Source organism: Amborella trichopoda, chromosome 4 (genome assembly GCF_054954075.1).
Source record: "Amborella trichopoda isolate Santa Cruz 75 chromosome 4, AtrichopodaSantaCruz75HAP2 v2.0, whole genome shotgun sequence".
Taxonomy (NCBI): Eukaryota; Viridiplantae; Streptophyta; class Magnoliopsida; order Amborellales; family Amborellaceae; genus Amborella; species Amborella trichopoda.
The window spans coordinates 23,702,637-23,725,262 of NC_142339.1; the positions used below are offsets into that span (position 1 = coordinate 23,702,637).

The window sequence follows — 22,626 nt, forward strand, 5'->3', positions numbered from 1 at the left end:
ATATCTCTCAAGCAAAGGAGGACAAAATTATTTTGTCCAGTGCGAATTAACAGTTTAACAACAATTTGGACTAATCCTATATGCTAATAGTTATATCCTTTCTTTTTATGCTCTTCTAATCTATCTTTAGATATAACGAAAAAAGTATCTTGTGATTCAAGGATGAAACGGTTTTTTTAATTGTTTTTATAGCATAATCACTTTTAAACTGAAAAATATTATTTTCTATATATTTCACAAATTGGGACCTTGGGAATATTCCAATTTTGTATACACTTTTCTATATTAGAAATAACAATTTCTTCAGTATTCTTAATACTATTGATATGAGAACTAGAAGAACTAGCTTCATTGCTTAAATTTTGAGATCTGCTTCTAAATAGATTGGCCATTGAGTCAATATTGCAGTTACCTATTTTCCGTTTCACAATCAATGGGATAAATGCACTGGCAACTTATCTTATGCGCGTACGCGCGCAACCACGACTTAGGGTTCCACAGGATTAGGCGTACTGTCTTTTACGACTTTAATGGCTGGCTTATTTTGGTTGAGATCAAACTTTAAGTAATACACTAGTAACTTGGCTCGGATACCCTAAATGGGAAAACACGAACAAAACATAAATAAATTATACTAAACAGGACTATAACAGAACGCATATTAAACTTAGAGCTTAAAACAAACTATAACCACAAGACTAATATGCATAAAATACAAACTTTATATTGAAAATCAACTTACATTTCACATATATAGAAGCTTGTAAACAACTTTAACTGCTCAGGGACATACTCTAGCACTTCCTTCCAAAAGTAGTCACACATATGCTTGTATACTATCTCTCAACAAATGCTCCCAATTTTTACAGACTCAAAGCAGGGAATGAACTACAAAGGGAACACACTCAGACGGAAACACTTAGACTAAATACTCAGACTGACTTGCATGACCCCTAACAGAAACACTCAAAAGAAAACACTAGGACTAAAACACTCGATATTGAAACAAAGATTGAATATATTTCACTGATTAACGATGAGCGTTACCTGCATGGCACGTGCATATTGGTATTGGCTTGAATCACATGGATTAACGGGATTAGTTTTTCCTTCCTTCATAGTATTCTATTCTATTCTATTCTTTAGGTTGTTTCCTACTTTTTCACAGATTATGTGTAACTCAATTTGGTATTGTATAGGAATTTATATTAGGTGAGTTCTGGGCCATGAGTTCATATTTATAGAGTGAGTCCTACTTCAATTATATGTATATTGGGTGAGTCCTACTTCAATTAGGATGCCCCTGAATTCATTTTATAGTGGGTGAGTCCTACTCCAATTAGGATGGGCGATGAGTTCGTTCTTATGAGTTCATGTTAGATAATGATAAAGTTAGATTGCATTGGTTGAGTCCTACTTAGGATTGGGCCATGAGTTCATATTAAATAAGGATAAACTTAGATTGCATAAAAAGAGAAAAAGTGGATCGTTGTTTAATGTTTGTTTTTGGGGTTAAACTTAAAAAAAAGGGAAATTTGGGTTCTTAAAGAAAGAAAATTGTAGATAGAATAAAGCTTGATAGGACATTGAGTTTTGAGTCTCTATTCCTCTTCTTCAGTGAGTGCCCTGTAACTTTTTTTCTTTGAATTAGTGAAAAACTAGCGATCAGCATGTAGTCACATTTGTGATAAAAAATTAGCTCTTCTTTTTTACATTATTTACTTCTTGCTTTATTTTGTGTTATTGATGCTTCTTTTTTGCATTATTTATATCCTGCTTTATTTTGTGTGCTTGATGTTTGCTTGGTGTTGTATCTATTTTTCTTTATTTTGTGTTATTGATGCTTCTTTTTTGCATTATTTATATCCTGCTTTATTTTGTGTGCTTGATGTTTGCTTGGTGTTGTATCTATTTTTCTCGTACTTTTAAAGCTTGTGTACGCAACACATATCACTAGATGTTATTATCTCAATCTCTTGTAATGGATTTTGGGATGCCTCTTTTACCGTATTTTGGGACATAGTTAACATGGATTTTGGGATGCCTCTTTTACCCTACTTGGGAACATAGTTAACATGGGTTTTGGGATGCCTCTTTTAACCTATTTGGGATCATAGTTAACATGGATTTTGGGATGCCTCTTTTACCCTATTTGGGAACATAGTTAACATGGATTTTGGGATGCCTCTTTTACCCTATTTGGGAACATAGTTAACATGCCGGGAAATAATACTATATGGCAAACCAAAACGTAGGTAATAAATTTGTTTTATTTCAAAAAGTTGATAAAAGAAAAATCAGGCAAAAAATATTGATCAAAAAAAAAGAAAAAAAAAAGAAAAAAAAAAAAAAAGAAGAGGTAAGTCAAAGCAACGTGAATATTGCAAATTTCCCTAAAAAAATAAAATAAAATAGGAGTGGCAAAAATCGGATACATTATTTTTCTTGTATTTTTGTTGGTATATTTTTTAAAAAAAAACATATTGGTGAAATTCTTTATCGATTATTTTTCTTGTATTTTTGTTGGTATATTTTTTAAAAAGAACATATTGGTGAAAATTCTCTATGGAAGTTTATCTTAAATTAAGATTCTTAATTGACTCCAACTTTTAATGTGCTTATTTCTCAACTACAAGTTAATGATATTGAATTCATTAAGAAAAAAAGTTATGCGGAAGACGATTTTTGGAAAGTTTTTTTTGAGAAAAGATAAAATATAGATTTGTATCTGATCTATTAAGAAAATATAATTTTTTTGAAGATCTTTCAAAAAAGCTCATAGTTATTAATGAATTTTAAAATTAAGAGATATTTTGAAATGTTTTATTTTAAAATGAAGAGATATTTTGAAATGTTTTAAAAGGAAAGTTGTTGTGAAGTGCCTAGGATGAAAAAGATAGGGGTTCAAGGGACGTTCAGAGAGAGTTAGGAAGGAGTTCCCTCTTGACGAAGAGACAGAAGGTGAGTTTTACTGGGGCATGGATGCGGGGTTCATTTAAATAAAATAAATGTGTAAAAACTCCAATAAATTACCCACGTGAGGCCCATCTTATTTTGATTGGTATTCCTAAAGAATAGGCTCCTAGTTGCTTTAACTAACTCATGTATATTCCTAAACCTCCCATGATAATGATAATTCTCATGATAATGATAATAGGAACTCAAATGGTATCCAACTTATTTTAAAACGAAAATATTTTCATACTTTTTATTTTTAATTTTCATTTCACAATAGATTTTAAAAGATATCTTGAGATATAAAAATTGTAGATTTTATTTTTTCTAACTCCTTGAATTATTTTGAACATATTTTTTTGAGTCAAACAAATCTAAATAGACATTCTTTTTTGAATCTCAATCCTCTCAAACTTTTTTTTCTCTCCTCACACCCTATCTCTCTCTCCATTTTTCTATCTCTAATCCTCACTCTCTCTCTTCACGTTCACCATCATTAAAGAGTGTTCCTGAAGCACAGAAGATGTTTTTTTTGCCCCATTCTCAAATTCTCCCTCTTTTAGAGAGAGAAAATGGGGCTTTCCCTCTTTCTCTGTTCCTTTTTCTCTCTGCTGCTCCTCATTCCAACACCAGATGGAGATCATTTCACAGGCTCAACCTCCCTGGAAATCATTTCACAGGCTCACTGCCTTCTCAGCTCTTCAAGAACAGAGGGATAAAGCTTCATATGCTCGCATTTTACAGAGAGAGCACCCAAAAATACAGAGAAATGTGGATTAAAAAAGTAAAGAGAGAAGATGGATGATGCTCCATTTCTTAGAGAGAGAGAGAGGTGAGAGGTTATGTGTTTGGATAAACAAGGGGAGAGAGTGAAAGACGCACCAAGAGAGAAAGGGAAAAGTTTGAGGTATATAAATGAAGAGAGAGAAAAAATTGTATTTAGATAGTGCGTGTTTTTTTTACAGTCATGGGTTGGAAGATATTTTCAAAAATCTGAAATTTATTAAAAAATAAAATCTAAAAATAAAAAATATAGACATATTTTCCCTCTTTTAAAGTACTAATCCTCCCATGATAATGATAATAGGTGAGTTATATTCCTAACCCTCCCATGATAATGATAATAGGAACTCAAACGATAGCCAACTTCTTTTAAATTCCTAAACCTCCCATGATAATTCCCATGATAATGATAACGATAATAGGAACTCAAACGGTGTCCAACTTCTTTAAAAAGCTGCATCTTTCGATTGAATCTTCAACGCAAGAGCAAACCACAGCAATAGCAATAGAAGCAGAAGCAATGGAAGCAGTAGCAGAAATGGCAATGGAAGTAGAAATGACGAAGGAGTACTTCTTGTTGATGGCCAAGGCTGCTGAGGCGGCTGAACGTTACGAAGAGATGGTCTATTTCATGAAGAAAGTGGTGCGGATAACAGAAGAAGGTGGCAATGAGGATCGAGCACTTAACAAAGAAAAGCGCAGACTCCTGTCGATTGCGTACAAGAAGTCTGCAAATACGCTCAGGGCTTCATGGCGAGGGGTAAAGTCGGTGGTTGATCCTGTACGCAAGGCTACCATCGAGTCAGAGATCATTTCCATCTGTTCTGAATTTCTCGAGCTCCTTGACACCCATTTCCTCCTTGCCTATAACTTGGTGAAGGAAGACGTCATGTCCTACATGTTGCAGGGCGAATTCCGTCGTTATCTCGCTGAGATCAACCCGGATCACCACGGAAGGTTCACAGCCGCTTGCGAAGCTCATCATTCCTACGAAATTGCCACGGTAATCTCATCTTTATCTCTTCTTCATCGTCTTTTTATCTTTTGCTTTAATAAGAAATGAAAATGCAGAGAATTCTATTGATGTGTGCTTTTTGTTTCATCAGAATGTTGCGAAAGCAGCTGGTACCAACATCAGTGAGTCCACGATTAGGACCATCGCTACCAACTTCTCAAAGCTCAAAACTGAGTTCATCGAGCCCGAAGCAAGCAGGAAAGTAGGCTCCGCATGTCCATATCCATTTCTGCGAATCGATTATTGTCCAGTGAACAAAAAGTTATCTGACATGCTTTTCAAAGATGGAAGTCTCTTCGATTTTGTGGAGTTGAATAAAAGTGCATTTTTAGTTTTGATTTTCTATCGAATGTAGGCACTCCGTGACTCCATCGCTGAACTGAATAAGGTGGAAAGGGAAGGGCACAAGGACTGCGACCGCCGCATGGACGTCCTTGAAGAAAACTTCAAGAAATGGCGATTGAATTCTTCATTGGTCTCTATTCCCCTGTACCATTTTTCCTTTTCTTGGTTTGGTTTGGCGATTGAATCCTTCTTTAATCTTGTTCTAAATTTGCTTCATTTGCTTGTTTCTCGATGGGTCTCAGGTGCCCGGGAGTGCTTCTTTCTCTTAAGGATTTGTATTCAGGATGAGAAGGAGGAGTAAGTCGGAAAAGGTTTAACTTCCTCATATTCTTCTCTTTTCAAAGTCCTAGCCTGTTCTATATCTCTCGCCATTACTTACTGTTTCTTTATTTTATTTCAGGATGACGATGTGAGCATGTTCGACGTGAGCATGGTCGACGAGGCACGCCCCCTGTCTGATGATGGCTAGTAGTTGAGCCTTATTGGGGTTTTCTTTTCTTTTCTTTTATTTTTTTATTTGGGGCGTGTTATGGTTTCTTGGAGATAAAGGAGCGTGTTTGTGAGGAATGATGAATGTAATACTTCCGATGAGCTGGGTTTCCATATGAAACGCTACTCTGTAGCTCGGTAATATAAAAACACGCACTCTTGTGTCAAATTACAATCTACAATCATTTCTCTTTCTTCTTTCATGTAAGCAACACAATATGGAATAAGAATTCAGCATTCCTCAAGTTTCTTTATTGTGTTCGGAGAGACTCTTTCTTTCATTTTAATGAATTTGGACTCGGTGTAAATGTGTTCGTGCCGCACAAAATTAAAATATCTTTTAGTGAGTGCTCGTGATGCTTTCAAACGAAGATCTCGAGATCCGGGACTACAAAATTGTTATTTCAGAAATGATAGAGAAGTAAAATTAATTGTTGATTTATACAGATATGAATAGGTATTTTATAGATCAGTGGCAGAGTTGACATTGATCCTTGCATAAAATATTGAAATAAATGCTATCAAACTATGAGTCCAAACTAATTCAATTTTTAACTCTAGTTATTTTTCACACAAATTTGGATAATAATCATCTTGTTTTCAAATTTAAATGCAATATTAACCCTATTTTTAGATCATTTTCAAATTTGGATAAGGCTTTAAATGATAAGGGACCATGGATGATCATTATGAACCATGGTACTTTGTGGTTAAAAGATACTCTGGAATAGTACAGTCCTAAGAGTTGTCTAAGTGTTTCAAGTATTGGGAAAATAATAAAATTTATGAATTTCAAAATAGGGTGTATACAGTTGCCCACCTTCGACACTCCCTGCTCACCTTCGACACTCCCCACCTTCGACACTCCCTGCCTTCGACACTCCCCTGCCCACCTTCGACACTCCCTGCCTTCGACACTCCCTGTCCTTCGATGGACCGGTGAGTGTCAATCAAATAGATAATCCCAACATTTGACTTTATCCTAATATCACATAGTCAAAGGATACACCAATTATTTTTTTTGGAGCTATAACATGAGACACAACATTCATCCCACTAATCCACTTCGTGCAAGTTTTCCCCTAAGCTTGCCTGCCTGAGTTTTTCACCGGATGTTTTATCACGCTAGTTCAAACTCTAAACTAGATTTTCTAGCAACACCACTTAATTTAGGAGTTTTGATTTGTAATTCAAAATTTATGAAGTTGGCATTTTTTTTTATTTTCATTCAAGGTTCTCTAAGATTTGAAAAAGACTTTATCTATTAGGGAAGTTTTCTCTAAATATTTTTTTGGTCGATTCTGAAGAGAAAGATGAGGAGTAACATGGTATCATCATTTAAGGGTGTCCAACTCCCTTGATTTAGAAGATATTTTTAGAAATTTTGAAATTTAGAGAGAATTTTTGAAACAGAACCAAGAGCTTTGGGGGGTGCACAATGTCATATGGAACTAGACGTTTTTTTAATGAAAATGATTTTCTTTTGAAAGTGGTTGGTACTTTAGGCTGGTACAACCAATTAGCATTTTTAACTGAATACACCAGACGTTTTAGGTCATATGTGGCTAGATGTTTTTTGAATGAGAATGATTTTTCATTTGAAAAGTGATCGGTAGTTTCAGCTCGTGCCACCAAAGAGCATTGAAAACTTTTAAATTTCTTCCTTGACAGTTCTGGCTAGGGCTGGCCAGAAACTTGTTTAAAATCCGCCCTTTAAGAAAGAAAAAAGCATACTTGTAGTTTCTCCGGTCGTTTGAAGGGCTTTAGAAGCTTGAACAAGGGTTTCTAAACAGAATGAAGCATATGATTTTTTTTTCTATGCGACTAACTATGTCGAAATTGTTTTTTTTTTTTTAATTATTATTTGTTGTGCGACACACATTGTAGCACAATTTATAATTTTTTATTTCCTTTTTTTGTGCAACACACTTTGTGTCGCAATGTTTGCAAAAAAACAAAATTTCTCTTTCTCTTTTTTTTTTTTGAGTCACACTTTGTGTCGCAATGTTTTAATATTTTTTTTCTTTTTCTTTTTGTGTGACGCACTTTGTGTCGCATTTTTTTATTTTTATTTTTGTGTGAGACACGCACCCCTTTTCTTTCAAAAAATTAATTTTCTTTTTCTGTGACACACACACCCCTTTTCTTTTAAAAAATTAATTTTCGTTTTTTGTGACACACTTTGTGTCGCAATTATTTTAATTTTTTTTGTATGTGCAACACACTTTGTGTTGCAATTTTTTAAAATTGTTTTGTGCGACAGAGTTTGTGTCACTGTTTTATTTCTATTTCTTTTTTTTTTTTGCGACATAAGTTATGTTGTATTGTTTTAAATTTGTTTTTCCTTTTTTTTTTTTTGTGCGACAAACTTTATGTAGAGATTGTTCTTCTAATTTTTTTTTAAGGCCTGAAAAAAACTGCGTGAAAATAAAAGTCTGAAAACAAGTTTTCAAGGTTTTTAAAAGGCGAGGGTCATCGTGCTAGGCTCAATTCCTACCAAAGGTAGGAGCCCTCATTTCATTGACTCACCCAAAGAAAAAAAGATGTGGGTTTTCTAGTTTAACCACTTTGATGGATCCTACATGAGCTTGCCGGGTCCTTGTTGGGATCTTCGGGATGAGGAATCATCAAATATTGCTTCATCTTCCGACCTCGGCTCATGTATTTCAATTCAAAGAAGAGTTATGAGTAAATCAAAGTCTTGGAGAATAAATGATATGGCCCCTAAGTGCTTGAAATCTGAGGATTCTCTCCTTTTTTGTGAGCGAACCGACATCGGAGTTGAGAAAAATCCATGGCCGATCACACACATGCGCAAATTACATCGATCATGTATTATAGAAAGGTAAACACACATGTAAAGCAAGTATAATGCATGAATGACCAACCAATGTGAGGGCACTTAAGACATTCCAAATCCGCAAGGAAACATGATATTACTGGCGAGTTTACATAGAACTAAATAATAAAACATGATCTTCCATTTATGGTCATCTGACATATTGCTCCTTAACATCAATGGTCATTTGCCACCGACTTATGGGTTCGACGACCACATGTTTTAAAATTTGCCCTGTAGGAGGAAGAGAAATTTATATATTAGCATTTCATAATGTTGAAATCAATTGTCAATCAAATACAACAAGAGTAATAAAGCTAATATTGTTGTACTTGAAAATAATGTAAAGGTAGTAGTTCCGATCCCATTGTCACTGCAGACTGTGCATTTTCTGGATGTTTTTTTCAGCTTCTATCCATCTAAACGAGCTCTCATTCTTTTAGTGGCCAGTTGTCCTTTTGTCCATGCTCGTGGAGGTTCAAGGACATTCCGACAATGGTTACTTCCACTTTGTGTGTTACTACAACTAGCAGCATTGTCATCTTCATTGACATGGCTCATGGTGTCATCCTGTGGACCTCCCTTGAGTCTGAATTAATCATCAAACTGATGAATTACATATTGCATTATAGACATTGCAAATACAAGGCCCTCCACACTTTCTGCACCATGCTCGGCTAGGTATCGACTTGCCTAGCAGATCTTGTCAAATCTAATGGAGCAAGGTAGTTCAGATGTGGCTTGAATTTGATTGCTATTGTCATCAAGAAAAAATCCCTTCTTTACATCCTTTGACCAATGCCTCATTATGCAAAAGGAATTTCAAGTACATTATTTTTTTAAAAAAAACCTTTAGTACAAGCTTGCAAAGAAGGCCCATTGTCTCAAACAAGTGACAACTACAAGAAACAATATTGTCATGGCAATGAAATTCCACTAGGTTGGGTCTAGATCCGGTCCCCAGTACTACCACCTTAAAAGTAGAAACCCGCCTATTGTCTTCAACTGTCTCACTTGTATAATTCATAAAATTAGCCACCTCTTCCCCAAATAACTTTAAAATCATTTGAGTATAGATTTTTGATGCATGTGACTATTTCATAGAGGTTGTTCACAAGATTGGAGTAGTTGTAATATCTTTTAAGTCATTTTCTCTCTTTTCGTACCTGCTTATCCTGCACTTTTCCTGAAACTTCTAATAATGTACGTAAGCCGGTTTTGGATGTCAAGTACATCTTGAAGTGCTTATTCATCCCTTCCGTCTTCTGAGTGGAAGTCATACCCGTTGTGAACATGAGAGCCAAGTATGCATCAACTCATTACATACGACAACAATAAAACCTACTGAGCCATTCATCATCTTTCAACTCATAATTCTCAATCATAGATTTCCATCCTAATTCAAATTCTTCAATCGTTGGGCTAGCCACACACCTCTTAAGATTTCTGAATAAGAAGGATGCCTACGCAAGACATGATACATTTTTCCTTCATCTTAGCAAATATGTGCCACTTACAATAATTATGCTTACTTTGGCAAAAAACTTGTCTAACTGCAGAAGAAACTGCAGGATCTTGATATGTAAGAATAACGCCAAGTTGACATCCACCCATTGCTTCCAACCAATTTTAAAAAATATATAAAAATGAGTCTACTTTCTCATAAAAAAATAAGTGCAAATCCAAAGAAGGTTGCAGTGAAATTGTGCTTTGCACCAAGTATGAGTGCAAAGGACATACTAAACATGTTTGTTTTATATGTGGTATCAAAAGTAACCACATCAGAGAAGCTTTGGAAGAAAACTCTATAAGTAGAATCTACCCTTAAGATACCGAGAATGTGTTCTTGTTCATCTAATCTCATTTTATAGAAAAACGATGGGTTCGGTTGGTTTATTTTATAGAGTGATTGTATAATTAGATTTCTATTTTCTCCCCTTAGTATTCTTCTTATGCTAGCTATTTTATTTTGGATGTCTTTTGGTGTAAAAGATACATTGTCGATCCCTCCAGCTTGCACTATGAATATGTTGAGACTACACTATTGCCGAGCTCATTGAATTTATCAACTTCGTGGAACTCAACAATAATCGGTGTGTACGAATTAGATGAGCTTCTCTTAAATAAACTAGATCATGATTGTGATCTTTCACCATTTTAGTGACAACCCACTCATTACTCGCTTTTCTACTTAGGTTCAACTAAGCCACGCACCCACACATTAATTGAGGGAGAACATCTCCAGTTACCCCTTCTTTATCTAGTAGAAACCCTTCTTTCGAGCACTAAATCTCCTTCTCAGTCTATTGACCTTCTTTGGTAAGAGTTTCCCCTCAGCGGATACGAAATCCTTTGGCCATGCATAAGCATTATAGAACTCATAAGCATCATCCTCTGATCCAAACATCATTCATACACATGGTTCTTCTGTGTGTTGGCCTTTGGTTGGTGAGGTATAATCACCATCTCGAGTTTCATCCATGCTAACTACATTAGGGCATGTGTTAAATGTCACACTGACTTAATTGGTGGGGTCCATCTCAGGTTTTTGTCTTACCCAACGCAAAAGTGCATGCTACATAAATACATGTAGTTGTGAATTAATGAATTAGCATCGATGACATAATCGTCAACAAGTTAGCATGAATGATTTAATGTGCGTCAATGTGTTCCACTAGAATGAATTGCGTTTTATATCAAAAACAATATCGAGACAAAAACAAATGTTATCGTGATGAGCATCCTTTTACAATATTAAAAGAAAAACATAGTCATTAGTATTCAAGGGAAATGTGGCATTGCACACAAGAAACATCAGAAAAGCATCAAGCCCTAAAGGCAGAATCCATGCAAGATTCAGAGTCAGTATTTGTAATGCACAAGAAACATCAGAAACACATCAACAATTTAGACTATCATATTATTTTAAATGGAGTCATAAGTGTCATCTTAACTTTTGATTTAACATATATTTCATAGAAGTAAGTAGAGGCATCTATCAATTTTAAATTTACTGTACATTCAGTGAATATGACCTGATGTATTGTCAAAGCAGTAAATATCATTAAAGAACACTCTAATCAGCTTTAACATGCTTGATTTGTTGAAATTTTAAAAGGAGGCGTACTCATGTACTCATGGAGAGATAAACACAAAACTCAACTTTACTCAAGTTTTTCCACACGCTCACATTTCAACCACCGGCTCATTTCAATTCAAGGAGCCCAAATATATAGGCGATTACAACACAAATGGCCACTACCTAGATACCTACCCATTACATATACTTTTTTGCAATATCTTTAACAAATTGCCCATACACCACTATCTATGTATTTATCTCGTGGAGAGAGAGAGATATAACTACCCATACATGTAGAGATAACTACCCATATATTCCTATTATTTTGCATTATCATCTTCAACACTCCCCTTTGATGCAAAATTTCATCTTTTTCTTTTAATGCAAAATTTCATATTTTTCTTTTAAATATTTTCTTGTGGCTTCTTCTTTCTTCTTCTTCTTGCTTCGTTTTCATCTACCATTTTTTGCTTCTTATTCTTCTACTTGCTTCTTGCTTTATGCTTTTGCTTCTTCTTCTTCTACTACTTACTTCTTGTTGCTTCTTGCTTTTGCTTCTTGCTCTTTTTTCTTGCTTTTTTTTTTTAAAAAAAAAATACATTCGATTTTTTATGTGCCCTCTGATGACATCATCACGTTTTATGCTTTCTGATGCCATCATCATGCCTTTTCATGACATGAAAAACTAGGACTTCAATGTCCTGTTTGTCTAAACACAATTTTTTTTATGCCTTCTTATTAGGCACCCTCATGCCTTTTAACGGCATCATCATTCCTTTTCATGGCATGACAAACTAGGACTGATGTCCTACTTTCCTTTTTTCAAAGTCATATTCCGTTTTAAAAAATCATTTTTCCTATGCCTATGCCAAGCATGGATTTCTCATCATGCCTTTTCATGGCACGACATACTAGGACTGTGGTGTCTGTAGGAAAGTATTTTTCATCAACATGGGGCCCCCGCTCAATAAAGGCCAGCAAGTAGTGGAAATTCGGACAGTCTCAGAACAACCCCAGAACAGGCCAAGATCTTCATGAGGTCTCTCAAGAGTCTCTTGCCAAGTTTCATCGCATTCCGATATGTCTAAGGTAGTGCAGACTGAGAAACAATTCCCGTAGAATCAGCGTCTAGAATACTAAAACAGACCCTTATAACTAGAACTACATTTTCAGTGACTCAATGTGCTATGAGACTACCACCATTGGATTCAACAGCATTAAAAACCCCGAAGGGTCAAGTTTCAACTCAAACGGACATTCTAGGAAGAAGTTATAGGTGAAAGAGTGAAACAGGAGAAGTCGCAAGCTATTCATGTGGGGCCACCCTGCAACACTACACCATTGACGGGACGGTTACAACCAGTGACTTTCGATGCTCATATCTCACTCATCCTAAGTTGGATCGTGCTCAAATTTGGTGAACATGTTCGTCTAGTCAAGATGAGCGATTCGATGTGTTGCACGCCCTGTGACGTTACCCGAGCAGGAAGAAACTCTAGAAAGAAGTTGTTGATCTGTGAAGAAAAGTGCAGAAAATTCAACAGCGTCGTGCCTCGCTTGAGTGGCCAATTAACGTCGCTCGCGAGCCCAATTGACGCGGGACCAATTCCATTGCGGGCGTAAGGTCTCGAACCATCTCAGACCCGAACCTTGTACATGAGTCGGATTTTGCACATAAAGCCGACGAACATACGAAAAATTTCATGGTCGGAATCCTTGATTCTGGCCAAAATTCCAACCTTGCAAAATCTTCGTTCGGTCATGGAATTAAGCTGAGTTTGTTGCCCCGTGATCGTAGCGGCATGCTCAGCGTGATTCAGCGAAGAAATAACAGAAAAATGTCAAGGAACGAACACACTATCGATCCAAAGTTTCAAGATCTACTAAAATTTCAAGTCACATGATTGTGCACCAAAAACACGATCCATGGCTCGAAGTTGGTATCAAATCAATTGCCACGCTAAGCCCTACAAAAAAACCATCATCTTACGATCAACCAGGTACCAGAACGATCCCGGATCAGCCATGCAAGATAACACAAGTCCTAGGGCAACACAGGGACTGTTCTAGAATTTCACGACTTGTTAGGAATGGGAAAATATGTCATTTTTCACCCTATTTTTAATTTCTTTTAATTCAATTCAATCTTAATTTCCAGGAATTAGGGTTACTTTTGATCATCCACCCATGTTCGGGGCATACTTCTATATATACGTACCATTGTTGTACGTAAAAGAAAGAAGAGGCTGAGGCATACACACACATAAGAGAGAGTTTTCACTTAATACAAGTTTCTCTTTCTTACCATTGTGGTGTCACGTTTGAGAGAGAGTGAGGTGAGAGAAACTTTTGATCGGTACTCCTAGGATTGAGGTAAACCTTCACTCTCTCCTTTTTTCTTTTCTTCTTCTCTCTCTCTTCTCCCCTCTCTTCTCCCTCTTCTTTGTCTAAGTTCCTTGCAGAGGTCGTGCACGACAGTGGCAGTGTTATGCAAGCCTCTCCCTCGGTCTCACAGGTTGTGCATGCCGATGGCAGTGCCATGCACGAGTCCCCCTCCCCTTCTATTCATCTGTCTCTTTCTTCCAGTGAAGTCTGTGGACGGTGTTGCTTATCGCCGCCCACAGACGTAGCTGTGACGTCTCGACGAAGAGCCCAGACGGCGAAGCTTGTTGCCGCCCTCAGGGGTCTTCCTCTATTGCGCATCAAGTTGTGACGACGATACCTATTGCCGACCGCTTGGGGCTTTAGCAACAACTATCGCCTTCCGCGAGCTTCCTCCATGCGACCGGCGCCCATCGCTGTTCTCCCTGTGTCCTACGCCTATTGCCGTGCAACCTAGAAGAAGCAATTGCCTTGCGCCTCATCAAGAGCTGGCGCCGTCTACAAGGGATGCGACGTCTCCTTGCACTGCCCACAGCGATGCCTATTGACGTCCGGACTTCCCTTTTCTCTTTTTCGTCTCGTTCTCTCCTCTCCACCTCTTTCTCCTCTCACTTGACTGAGGTAGACCTAGCCTATCACCGATGCGTCAACCATGGTTTCGAGTAGTTTTACAGCCATACTGGTCCTGAGAACCGTGCCCGTCTTGCTACCACTCTGAGTAATTTATGGTTGTCATGCTAGTCTCACCCCCACATCAAGCTCTCTTCTCTTTTCTATCTTTAACCGAACCTTGCACTTCATCGCCTCCTCAGGTGAACATGCATTGCCCTAAGACAAGGGTGGGTCCTTTCAACCTACTTGTCTTATAAATTAACCATAGAAGTGTTGTGCACAAAAACAAGAGGATTGTAGGTCAAGGGAGGCAATTCCGAATTAACTCAAGCAGCTGGGGGGCTTTCTTCGTGATCTAAGAGGGCGCCCACGCAAGCCAGCCTGAGTAAATCCCGAACCCACCTAAAATTCATCTCTCATTGGTTGGTATACCTGCCCTTGCCCTCATGCAACGTTCCGAGAGAACGATCTCAAATCTCTGGTCCACCAGAACCTGAGACACGTGCCGCTAGATCACCTAGATCCAGAGGGCGACATCGAGGCACCTACTCAGCTTGACGACTCCACTAGGGACTTATTACCCCTTAGTCAGTTTGCTCTTGTTTGACCAATTTCCTTTTTACTTTCTGCACCTTTTTCTATTGCACCTAGGTTTTTCAACCCAGTTCTTTTGGTTCGGGGACTTCCTTATCCCTGTACTTGTGGCTGTCCCAGAGAAGCAAGTCTCTCAAGCCTCCTTCCCTGCTCTCCTTCTGAGTCAGGACTCACGATCCAGCTCCCAGGTTCTCACCTCGTTTGGTGCGAGAGGGGACTTAAAGGTTCTTGCCTCCTTGCTTTCAGGCCCTGGTGAACTCTTCGCCAAGGCCCCTTGCATGGGTAGCACTTTTGCTACCGCGCACTCTGCTACTGGCAAATCTCTTACCATTCATACTGTTGCGGTACACTGGATGGCTGCCCCGTCCATCCCTACTAAAGGCAAGCAAGCTATCATCGCTGCTGAGGCTCGTCGCAAGGGAACCCCCTGTGCTTCTTCACTACTCCGAGCCTCCGCACTTGGAGGGTTAGTACGCAGAGGCAGAGGTCCTGATGTCTTCACCCCTCGCACACACTCAAAGGCTCGTGGTCAATCCACTCGAGTCACACCTCGGGGCAACCCTCATATTGCCTTGAGCTTGCATCCAGGGCTAGGCCTTCTCGGGCCAAACCATACATGCACCATGCATTTGCTTCCCACAGCTCAGGGCTGCTTTAGCTCTATGCCACCTTGAGCACAGAAGGGTCGACGATACCTTCTTCCCTCCCAGTACACACAGCTTCACCTTATGAGAGACGAGCTCCTGCCTCGTCCCCCACAAACATAAGCTCGTGAGTCTCGACCTCCTCAGGTCAAACCCATTGACCGAGCCTAGGCCGACTCCCAAATCACCTAGATGGTTAACTATCAACATGCACACACACCATCTTTGCAGGTCCCTCTCAGATCTAGACTCAAGAAGAGTCACAAACCAGCTTCTTCCTTTTCCGCTTCCCCAATGCCAGACAAGCACCTCGAGCCCTAGACTCAAAGGTCTTCCTTAAGAGTACCATCTTGAGCCAACCCCAGGTCAACCGAACACCCGGGCCTTACAAAGGAACTCTAGGCAATGACTTGATGTCAGATAGAGGCCTCCAGCCTCCAAGACAAGAACCCAAGCTACCTTCCATCCTTAGGCCCCACCCCCTGCTCCAGCTCATAGATATGGCCCTCGTCTGTTCGAAGAAAATGAGGCAGTCCAGGTCTCAAGCTTGGTTTTGGAATGAGGTTTACAGTCGCCTCCTGATCAAGCAGAAAAGAGACCTGTTGATACTGACCAGAGAAACCTCTAAGGAAGTCGAGGCCACCACCCCTGACGACCTCTTGCCTTGTAATCCTTTTCCCTCTTCAAACTCCGGAGCCTAAGCAAGTCCAGGAATATTGTTCGGTGATCACCACCCAGAAGTCACGGTCCCAAGACTGTCAAGAACCGATCCTCACAAGATCGGCATACAAAGCCCGAGTCCAGTCGGGGCAAGCTGAGCCCCTCTAGACTGGCTTGGCATGCATGGCTCTCCAGCCTTGACAGTCCGCTACATCACCTGACTCTGGTCTCCCAGAAGAAATGGTCAGTGTCATGGTGATGAATGAACCGAACGACACTTAAGAGGAGCAGATGTACAAGTTCCAGGAAATGATGCAAGCCATCATCGGAAAGATGGAGCGCCTAGAGGCCTTTAGGTCCCATTCTTCATCTGATTCCCAGAACAGTGAGGACACAGCTCCTAGGCAGACTCCCCCTCCGATCTCCCAAGACAGCACCTCCTCTCGTAGGGTCTCCCAAACTGACATAGATGCTATGGTGTCCCATAGCCTCAAGAACAAGGTCCCGGGCATGCAAGAGATGCTACTCTACTAAAAGTCGTATCCCTCGTACATTGACCAGGTCCCGTTTCCCCCGAACTACCAAAAAGGGGAACTCCTCCTATTTAATGGTACCACGTCTCCTCACCAGCATATTCCAAGGGGCCTACCGAGAGACAGCAACTGACGAACATCTTGTCCTCCGCCAGTTCATCGAGACGCGACTTGCAGTGGTATGCTTGGCTGCCGCCAAACTCGGTGCACACCTAGCAAGAAATGGAACTGTTATTCTACCAATGCTTCTAAGAAGTCTAAAGGAACGTGGAAACCATAGAGCTCCTCACCTTGATGCAAGACCCTGGTGAGCCGGTTGACAAGTTCATTACCTGATGGAGAGAGTTAGTGACCTTTCACGCCACCCCCATGACCTAGAAGGAAGCAGTTCAGACCTGCATACGAAACATGCTCCCTGAGATCGCCCTACATGTCGAGGCATCTAATCCACCCTCCATATAAGAGCTCATCTCTGAGGTAGTTCGTATCGAGGGATTGCTCAAGCACCACAGCAACCCTCGTCAGCAATCCTTCGGCTCAAACTCTAGCTCCAGCAGTCTGGGCAATCAAAAGGTAGTGATCAGCGCGGTCGTCACTGTGACTGACACTAAAGGCGCAGCTCCCCAAACTCTCAACCTCTCTAAAGCACAGACCCCTCAAGCCAAGGGCAAGTAGCAGTCCTACAATGCTGCCACGCCTCCTAAAAATAGTAAACAGAAGGACTACTGGACCCAACACTAGAATAAGGTTTACCCCTTTGACATGGAGTGGACCCCTGTGCTACCCCAACTACTGTTAGAATAGAGCATGATCCAGCCGCCAGATGTCACCATTATAGAGTCGATGGGGCAAGAGTCGAATGAAAAGTATTGCGCTTATCATAGGGAAGTAGCCCACCCCACTCACGACTGCTACAAGCTCAACGACACGATTGAGGCCCTTATCAACAAGGGCCAGATAAAGCTCGAAGAGTTGAAAAAGGCATTCGGGGCAGCTGAGGCATCTCACATAGTCACTATCCAAGAGGATGACGGGGCACCCTCTATTCTTCATGCATTTGTCTTAGCAGGATTTGCAGAGGTGCCCTATCGGAGTTCCAGTGCTCCTCCAGTCGTTCTGCTGCTGAAGGGGATGTCACAGAGAGTTCAGAGGGCTTTGCAAGCTCTCTGGTTGTTGGAGGAAAAGGAGACGAGGCTGCATTGAGTTCACCGGAAACTTAGCAGACTTTCGGTGAGCTTTGGTGAACTGTTAAAGTGGGAAATAGGGAGAAGGGAAATCCGCAGGGTTGCAAGGAAGCTTTCGGGGATTTATGGTGGTTTTCGCCAACTCCAACAACGAGCAGAAGGCGGGAAGGATTTTCCAAGTGGGCAGGAGTGGATTCCTGATGGAGAGGAAAAACATCGGTGGGAACCCGTACGGTTGGGGGGAAGGCGAAAATTCGTAAGAAGGTGTATCACCGATGAGGGGTGACTATTGGGGGAATCAAAGGGGCGTCAATGCCCCCTGGAAATGGGGAACATTGAGAACTGGGGTGCTTCAGAATCACGCATGCCATTAAGTCACATGCAGCGCCGCCTTCACACATCCCTGGGTTACACACAGTGATAGCCACGCTTGGGGGCATGAGGCTCGTGGCGATAGTCCGACACGGTGTTAGCCTACCCGTGGTCGTGATAAGAGTCGGCATTGTGTTGCGCACGACGATGACCTCGGATGACGACATCTTGTGGGGGTCAAGAGTGATGGAAAACGGGGAGGCCTTGCCACCGCGGTGTGTTGGAAGCCAAGTCCTCCAGCACAACCATGAAGCCCATATTTTTCTGTGGAAGGGCGTCCACTATGAACAAGGTATGCCCTCCATCATAGGCCACTTCCTTGCAAGAGAATTGTTCCTTGTATGTTTGACATATTCGTCAGATGAATTAAAGTTGACTCGGAAGTGGTTGGTTTTTCTTTTGGCCTGTAACCTTTCTCCTTGGTGGGGCCGAGGCTAACTTCTCCAAGTGGTTTTGTCACTTCTTCATGGGGCTGGCATTTCTTTGGTGGGTTTGTATGAGGAGGGCATTTCTCTTGGTCTGTAGCTGTCCTCTTACCCTTAGATGCAAGAGCTTTGTAACTTCCCTTGGGTTGTAATTTGCAACATTTTCTACTGCAATAAAAGAAATGCATTTCCTTTGAGTTGGCTTGATGTTACCCATCTTTATATCTATCTTTTTACTGCACACACCGTGAAACCCTGTTCCTTGCTCAGAAAGCCTCGGCACTTCCCGGAAAGGTTCGCAATCACGTTGTGAAGCTTCGCACCTATTGAAGCTCGCCAAAAAACTCCCTCAAGACCTGTCCCTGCAAGTTTTCGCTAGGAAGTGCTCGTTGAAAAATCCTCACCAGAAAGCTTTGGCTCTCCCTCTCTCTAAAAAGCTTTATATTGTTTTTACCCTTCAGTAAAACAATAAACTGGGGTTTCTCCTCTTTCTATACCCCGCAGTACCGAGAACTACTCCTGACAAACTCAGAATGATGCACCAATCCCCAACTCTTGATGGTGATAAGACCAAGCCGGGGCTGGCCAAGCTCGAGACCCGAAGCATCATCGCTGCGTGCCTCGTCAAGACTTGTGCTGCACGCCCCATCAAGGCTTTCACCGAGGCCTCAACTAGAGACTATCGTAGCGTGCCTCATCAGAAGGCTAGTGTCACAAGCCCCATCAAGACTCTTACCACTCATCTTGTTCAGAGATTATCGTCGCATCTCGTCCAGGGGTCATCGCCGAGCGCATCTCCTTCAGAGATCACCGCTTCATGGAACGTTGGGGCCTACTGCCGCATGCTTCACCGAGGGACCTAACACATCACCTAGGCTTACTAATTCATGTGCCACTCCACACTCGGTACCGCACGCATGCCTTAGCACTCCCCTCTAGACCATTGTCCTGCCTCTTCAGGAAGTTCATTTCCTGCATCACAGTCTCACTCCTCAGGGAGTCCAGTCTCTGGTAACGGTCTTGTTCCCCATGGAGTCACGTGCCTTCACCGCTTAATGGTCCGCATTGCATGACCTTAAAATGCACAACCATGGTCTGCATTGCATGACCATAAACTGCATAGCCATGGTCCACATTGCATGACCTGAAACTGCATAGCCATGGTCCGCATTGCATGACCTTAAACTGCACAGCCATGGTCCGCATAGCATGACCTTCAACTGCACAACCATGGTCCTCATTGCATGACCTTAAACTGTACAACCATGGTCCGCATTGCATGATCTTAAACTGCACTGCCAAGGTCCATGCTACACGACCCTAAACTGTATAGTGGTGGTCAAAACTATACGACCTTAAACTATAGCGAAGGTCTAGTTGCACGACCTTAAACTGCACGGTCCTGGTTGCATGACCTAAAATTGCATAACCATAGTCCAAGCTATACGACCTTAAATCATAGTGCGTGTCCTGACAGCATGATTAAATTGCTTTGCCTAGGTCTAAGAGACATGACCTTAGAACATGCCCCCATTAGGCACACATGCCCTTTACGTGCATCTCCACAAATGAATTCCTTAGCCGACCCATTTGTGTGCGTGTACCCTCTTCTTCCCCCTATTGAGCCTACTTAGCCTCACACCCCTTTCACATCCATCTCACTCACATTCTCCCTAATAGTCCCATTTGTGTGTGCGTACACTCTTCTTCTCTTCAGCGAGCCTACTTAGGTGCACACGCCCTTTACGTGCATCTCCACACACGTCCTCCCTAGCGTTCTATTCGGGTGCGTAGACCACCTTCACCATCTTTCATCATCCCCCAGCGAGTCTTATCCATGCTAGCCAGACGGCAAGCCATCTTGGCCGCCATATTCTCCTCCAGCTAGTGAGTCGCCACCTTTCACCTACCATCCAATCAACTCTCCACAGGCAACCCCATGTCGTCCTCCCAAGTGAGTCAAAGTCATCACCAGACTCAGTTTGTGGCCTCTACAGGTTGCCATTCCTTACTGTTAGGGTCCAACTGTACGACCCTAAACTATCGCGCACGTCCCGGCTGCATGATGTTAAAAGGCTTCGCACAGGTCTCGGAGGCACGACTCCAAAACACGCCTCCTAAAATAAAAGGGCATGGTGTACACCTGGCGAAGGGAATACCATGCGTAAAAATGACAGATGGGCATGGTCACGAAACCATGAGTAAAAGAGGTCCATAAAAAAAGAAACCTAGGCACGTTGAAAAACCCAAGAGGGAACCATGAGCAAAAATGGATGAAAAGGGTGGACATGACCACATGTAATAGGTAGAAGAGCCTAGAAATAACAAAAGTTGGTGAAAACCATATTCACGGTGCCGCTTCTCTTGTTCAAGTGAAAACCCGCGAAAGGGAGATTGAACCGACAAGATAAGCTGGCGCACAACTACCACCTCAGCCGACATTCAATTTCCAAATGGTCACGATGCTACTGTGGTCTGCCTAAAATACTCAAAAGCCGGCATCCAGTCGTAGGCCAGATGGCTCGTCAGGGAGTGAGAGCCCCATAAGATCTCCCCAGTTCTCATGGCTCATCAGGGAGTGAGAGCCGCATAAGATCTCCTCGGTTTCATGGCTAATCAGGGAGTGAGAGCCGTATAAGATCTCCCCAGTTCAAGCACAAACAAGAGTCCTTGATAGTAAGGATGACGACCAAAAGATCCCTCCAGAAATACTAAGAGCCATCGCAAAGGTAAGAAACTGACAAAGCCAGGGTCTAACCTGCCACAGGCTTCAGGGTAGTCCTCGCTAAACCCCCTAGCCCACATGGGACCAGACTTTCGGGTTGGGTCAGAAGCCCCCGACAGAACCCCGCTAGATGAAACCTACAGAAGATACCTTGAGCATCAAAAGAAAACCTGATGTAGCAGCAAACAACAACGAGCTATGGTTCGTAGCATTTGGCCTTCAAAAAAGGCCTGGTTCTGTACGAGGTGATCTTAACAAAGGCCTCATGCTCCAAAACCACAGATAGTCTCTTGAGGGTGCAGATTCTTGAAAGATCCCTCAAACTTGACTGCACTTCTTGATTCTCTTGAAGAAAAACATTCGGTGGGGCATGCTGTTGGAAGGTATGTTTCATCAACATGGGGCCCGCGCTCAATAAAGGCCTAGCAAGTAATGGAAATTTGGATAATCTTATAACAGCCCCAAAACTGGCCAAGTTCTTCATGAGGTCTCTCAAGAGTCTGCTTCCAAGTTTCTTCGCATTCCGACATATCTAAGGCAATGCAGACTGAGAAACAGTTCCGACATAATCGGCCTCTAGCACCCTGAAATGGACCCCTATAACTAGAGCTACATTTTCAGCATCTCAAATTGTTGTTGGACCACCACCATTAGATCCGACACCATTGAAAACCACCAAGGGTCAAGTTTTAGCTCAAACAGATATTACAGGAAGACGCTATAGGTGAAAGAGTGAAACAGGAGAAGCCGCACGCTATTCCCGTGCGGCCGCCTTGCAACACTACACCATTGAAGGGACAGTCACGCTAGTGAATTTAGACAATCATATCTCACTCGTCCTAAGTCGGATCGTGATCAAATTCGGTGAGCATGTTCGTCTAGTAAAGACCAGCGATTCGATATGTGACACGTCCCGTGACAATACCAGAGCGCGAAGATAAGCTAGAGAGAAGTTGTTGATCTGTAAAGAAAAGTGCAGGAAATTCA

The 22,626-nt window shown here is 41.4% G+C and overlaps 1 protein-coding gene across 2 annotated transcripts; it reads left to right on the plus strand.

The window, feature by feature from the left end:
* The first annotated feature begins 4,136 nt into the window (after positions 1–4,136).
* On the plus strand, positions 4,137–5,756 carry LOC148782355 (14-3-3-like protein G-BOX factor 14 lambda). 2 transcript variants are annotated; one of them, XM_088866218.1, is made up of 5 exons: positions 4,137–4,741; positions 4,845–4,955; positions 5,109–5,228; positions 5,341–5,409; positions 5,499–5,756. In XM_088866218.1, the coding sequence occupies exons 1-4, from the start codon at positions 4,139–4,141 to the stop codon at positions 5,365–5,367; spliced, it is 861 nt and encodes a 286-aa protein (XP_088722344.1). In that variant the 5' UTR covers positions 4,137–4,138; the 3' UTR covers positions 5,368–5,409; positions 5,499–5,756. The 2 variants fall into 2 exon arrangements, with proteins under 2 accessions (XP_088722344.1, XP_088722345.1); XM_088866219.1 differs by having other exon boundaries at positions 4,230–4,741; positions 5,341–5,395; positions 5,499–5,586.
* Positions 5,757–22,626: the final 16,870 nt, after the last annotated feature.

Coding starts and splice junctions, on each gene's coding strand:
- LOC148782355 (XM_088866218.1), top strand. CDS start 4,139: ATGATAATGATAACGATAATAGGAACTCAAACGGTGTCCAACTTCTTT. Junction 4,742..4,844: donor ATTCCTACGAAATTGCCACG/GTAATCTCATCT, acceptor TTGTTTCATCAG/AATGTTGCGAAAGCAGCTGG. Junction 4,956..5,108: donor AGCCCGAAGCAAGCAGGAAA/GTAGGCTCCGCA, acceptor TATCGAATGTAG/GCACTCCGTGACTCCATCGC.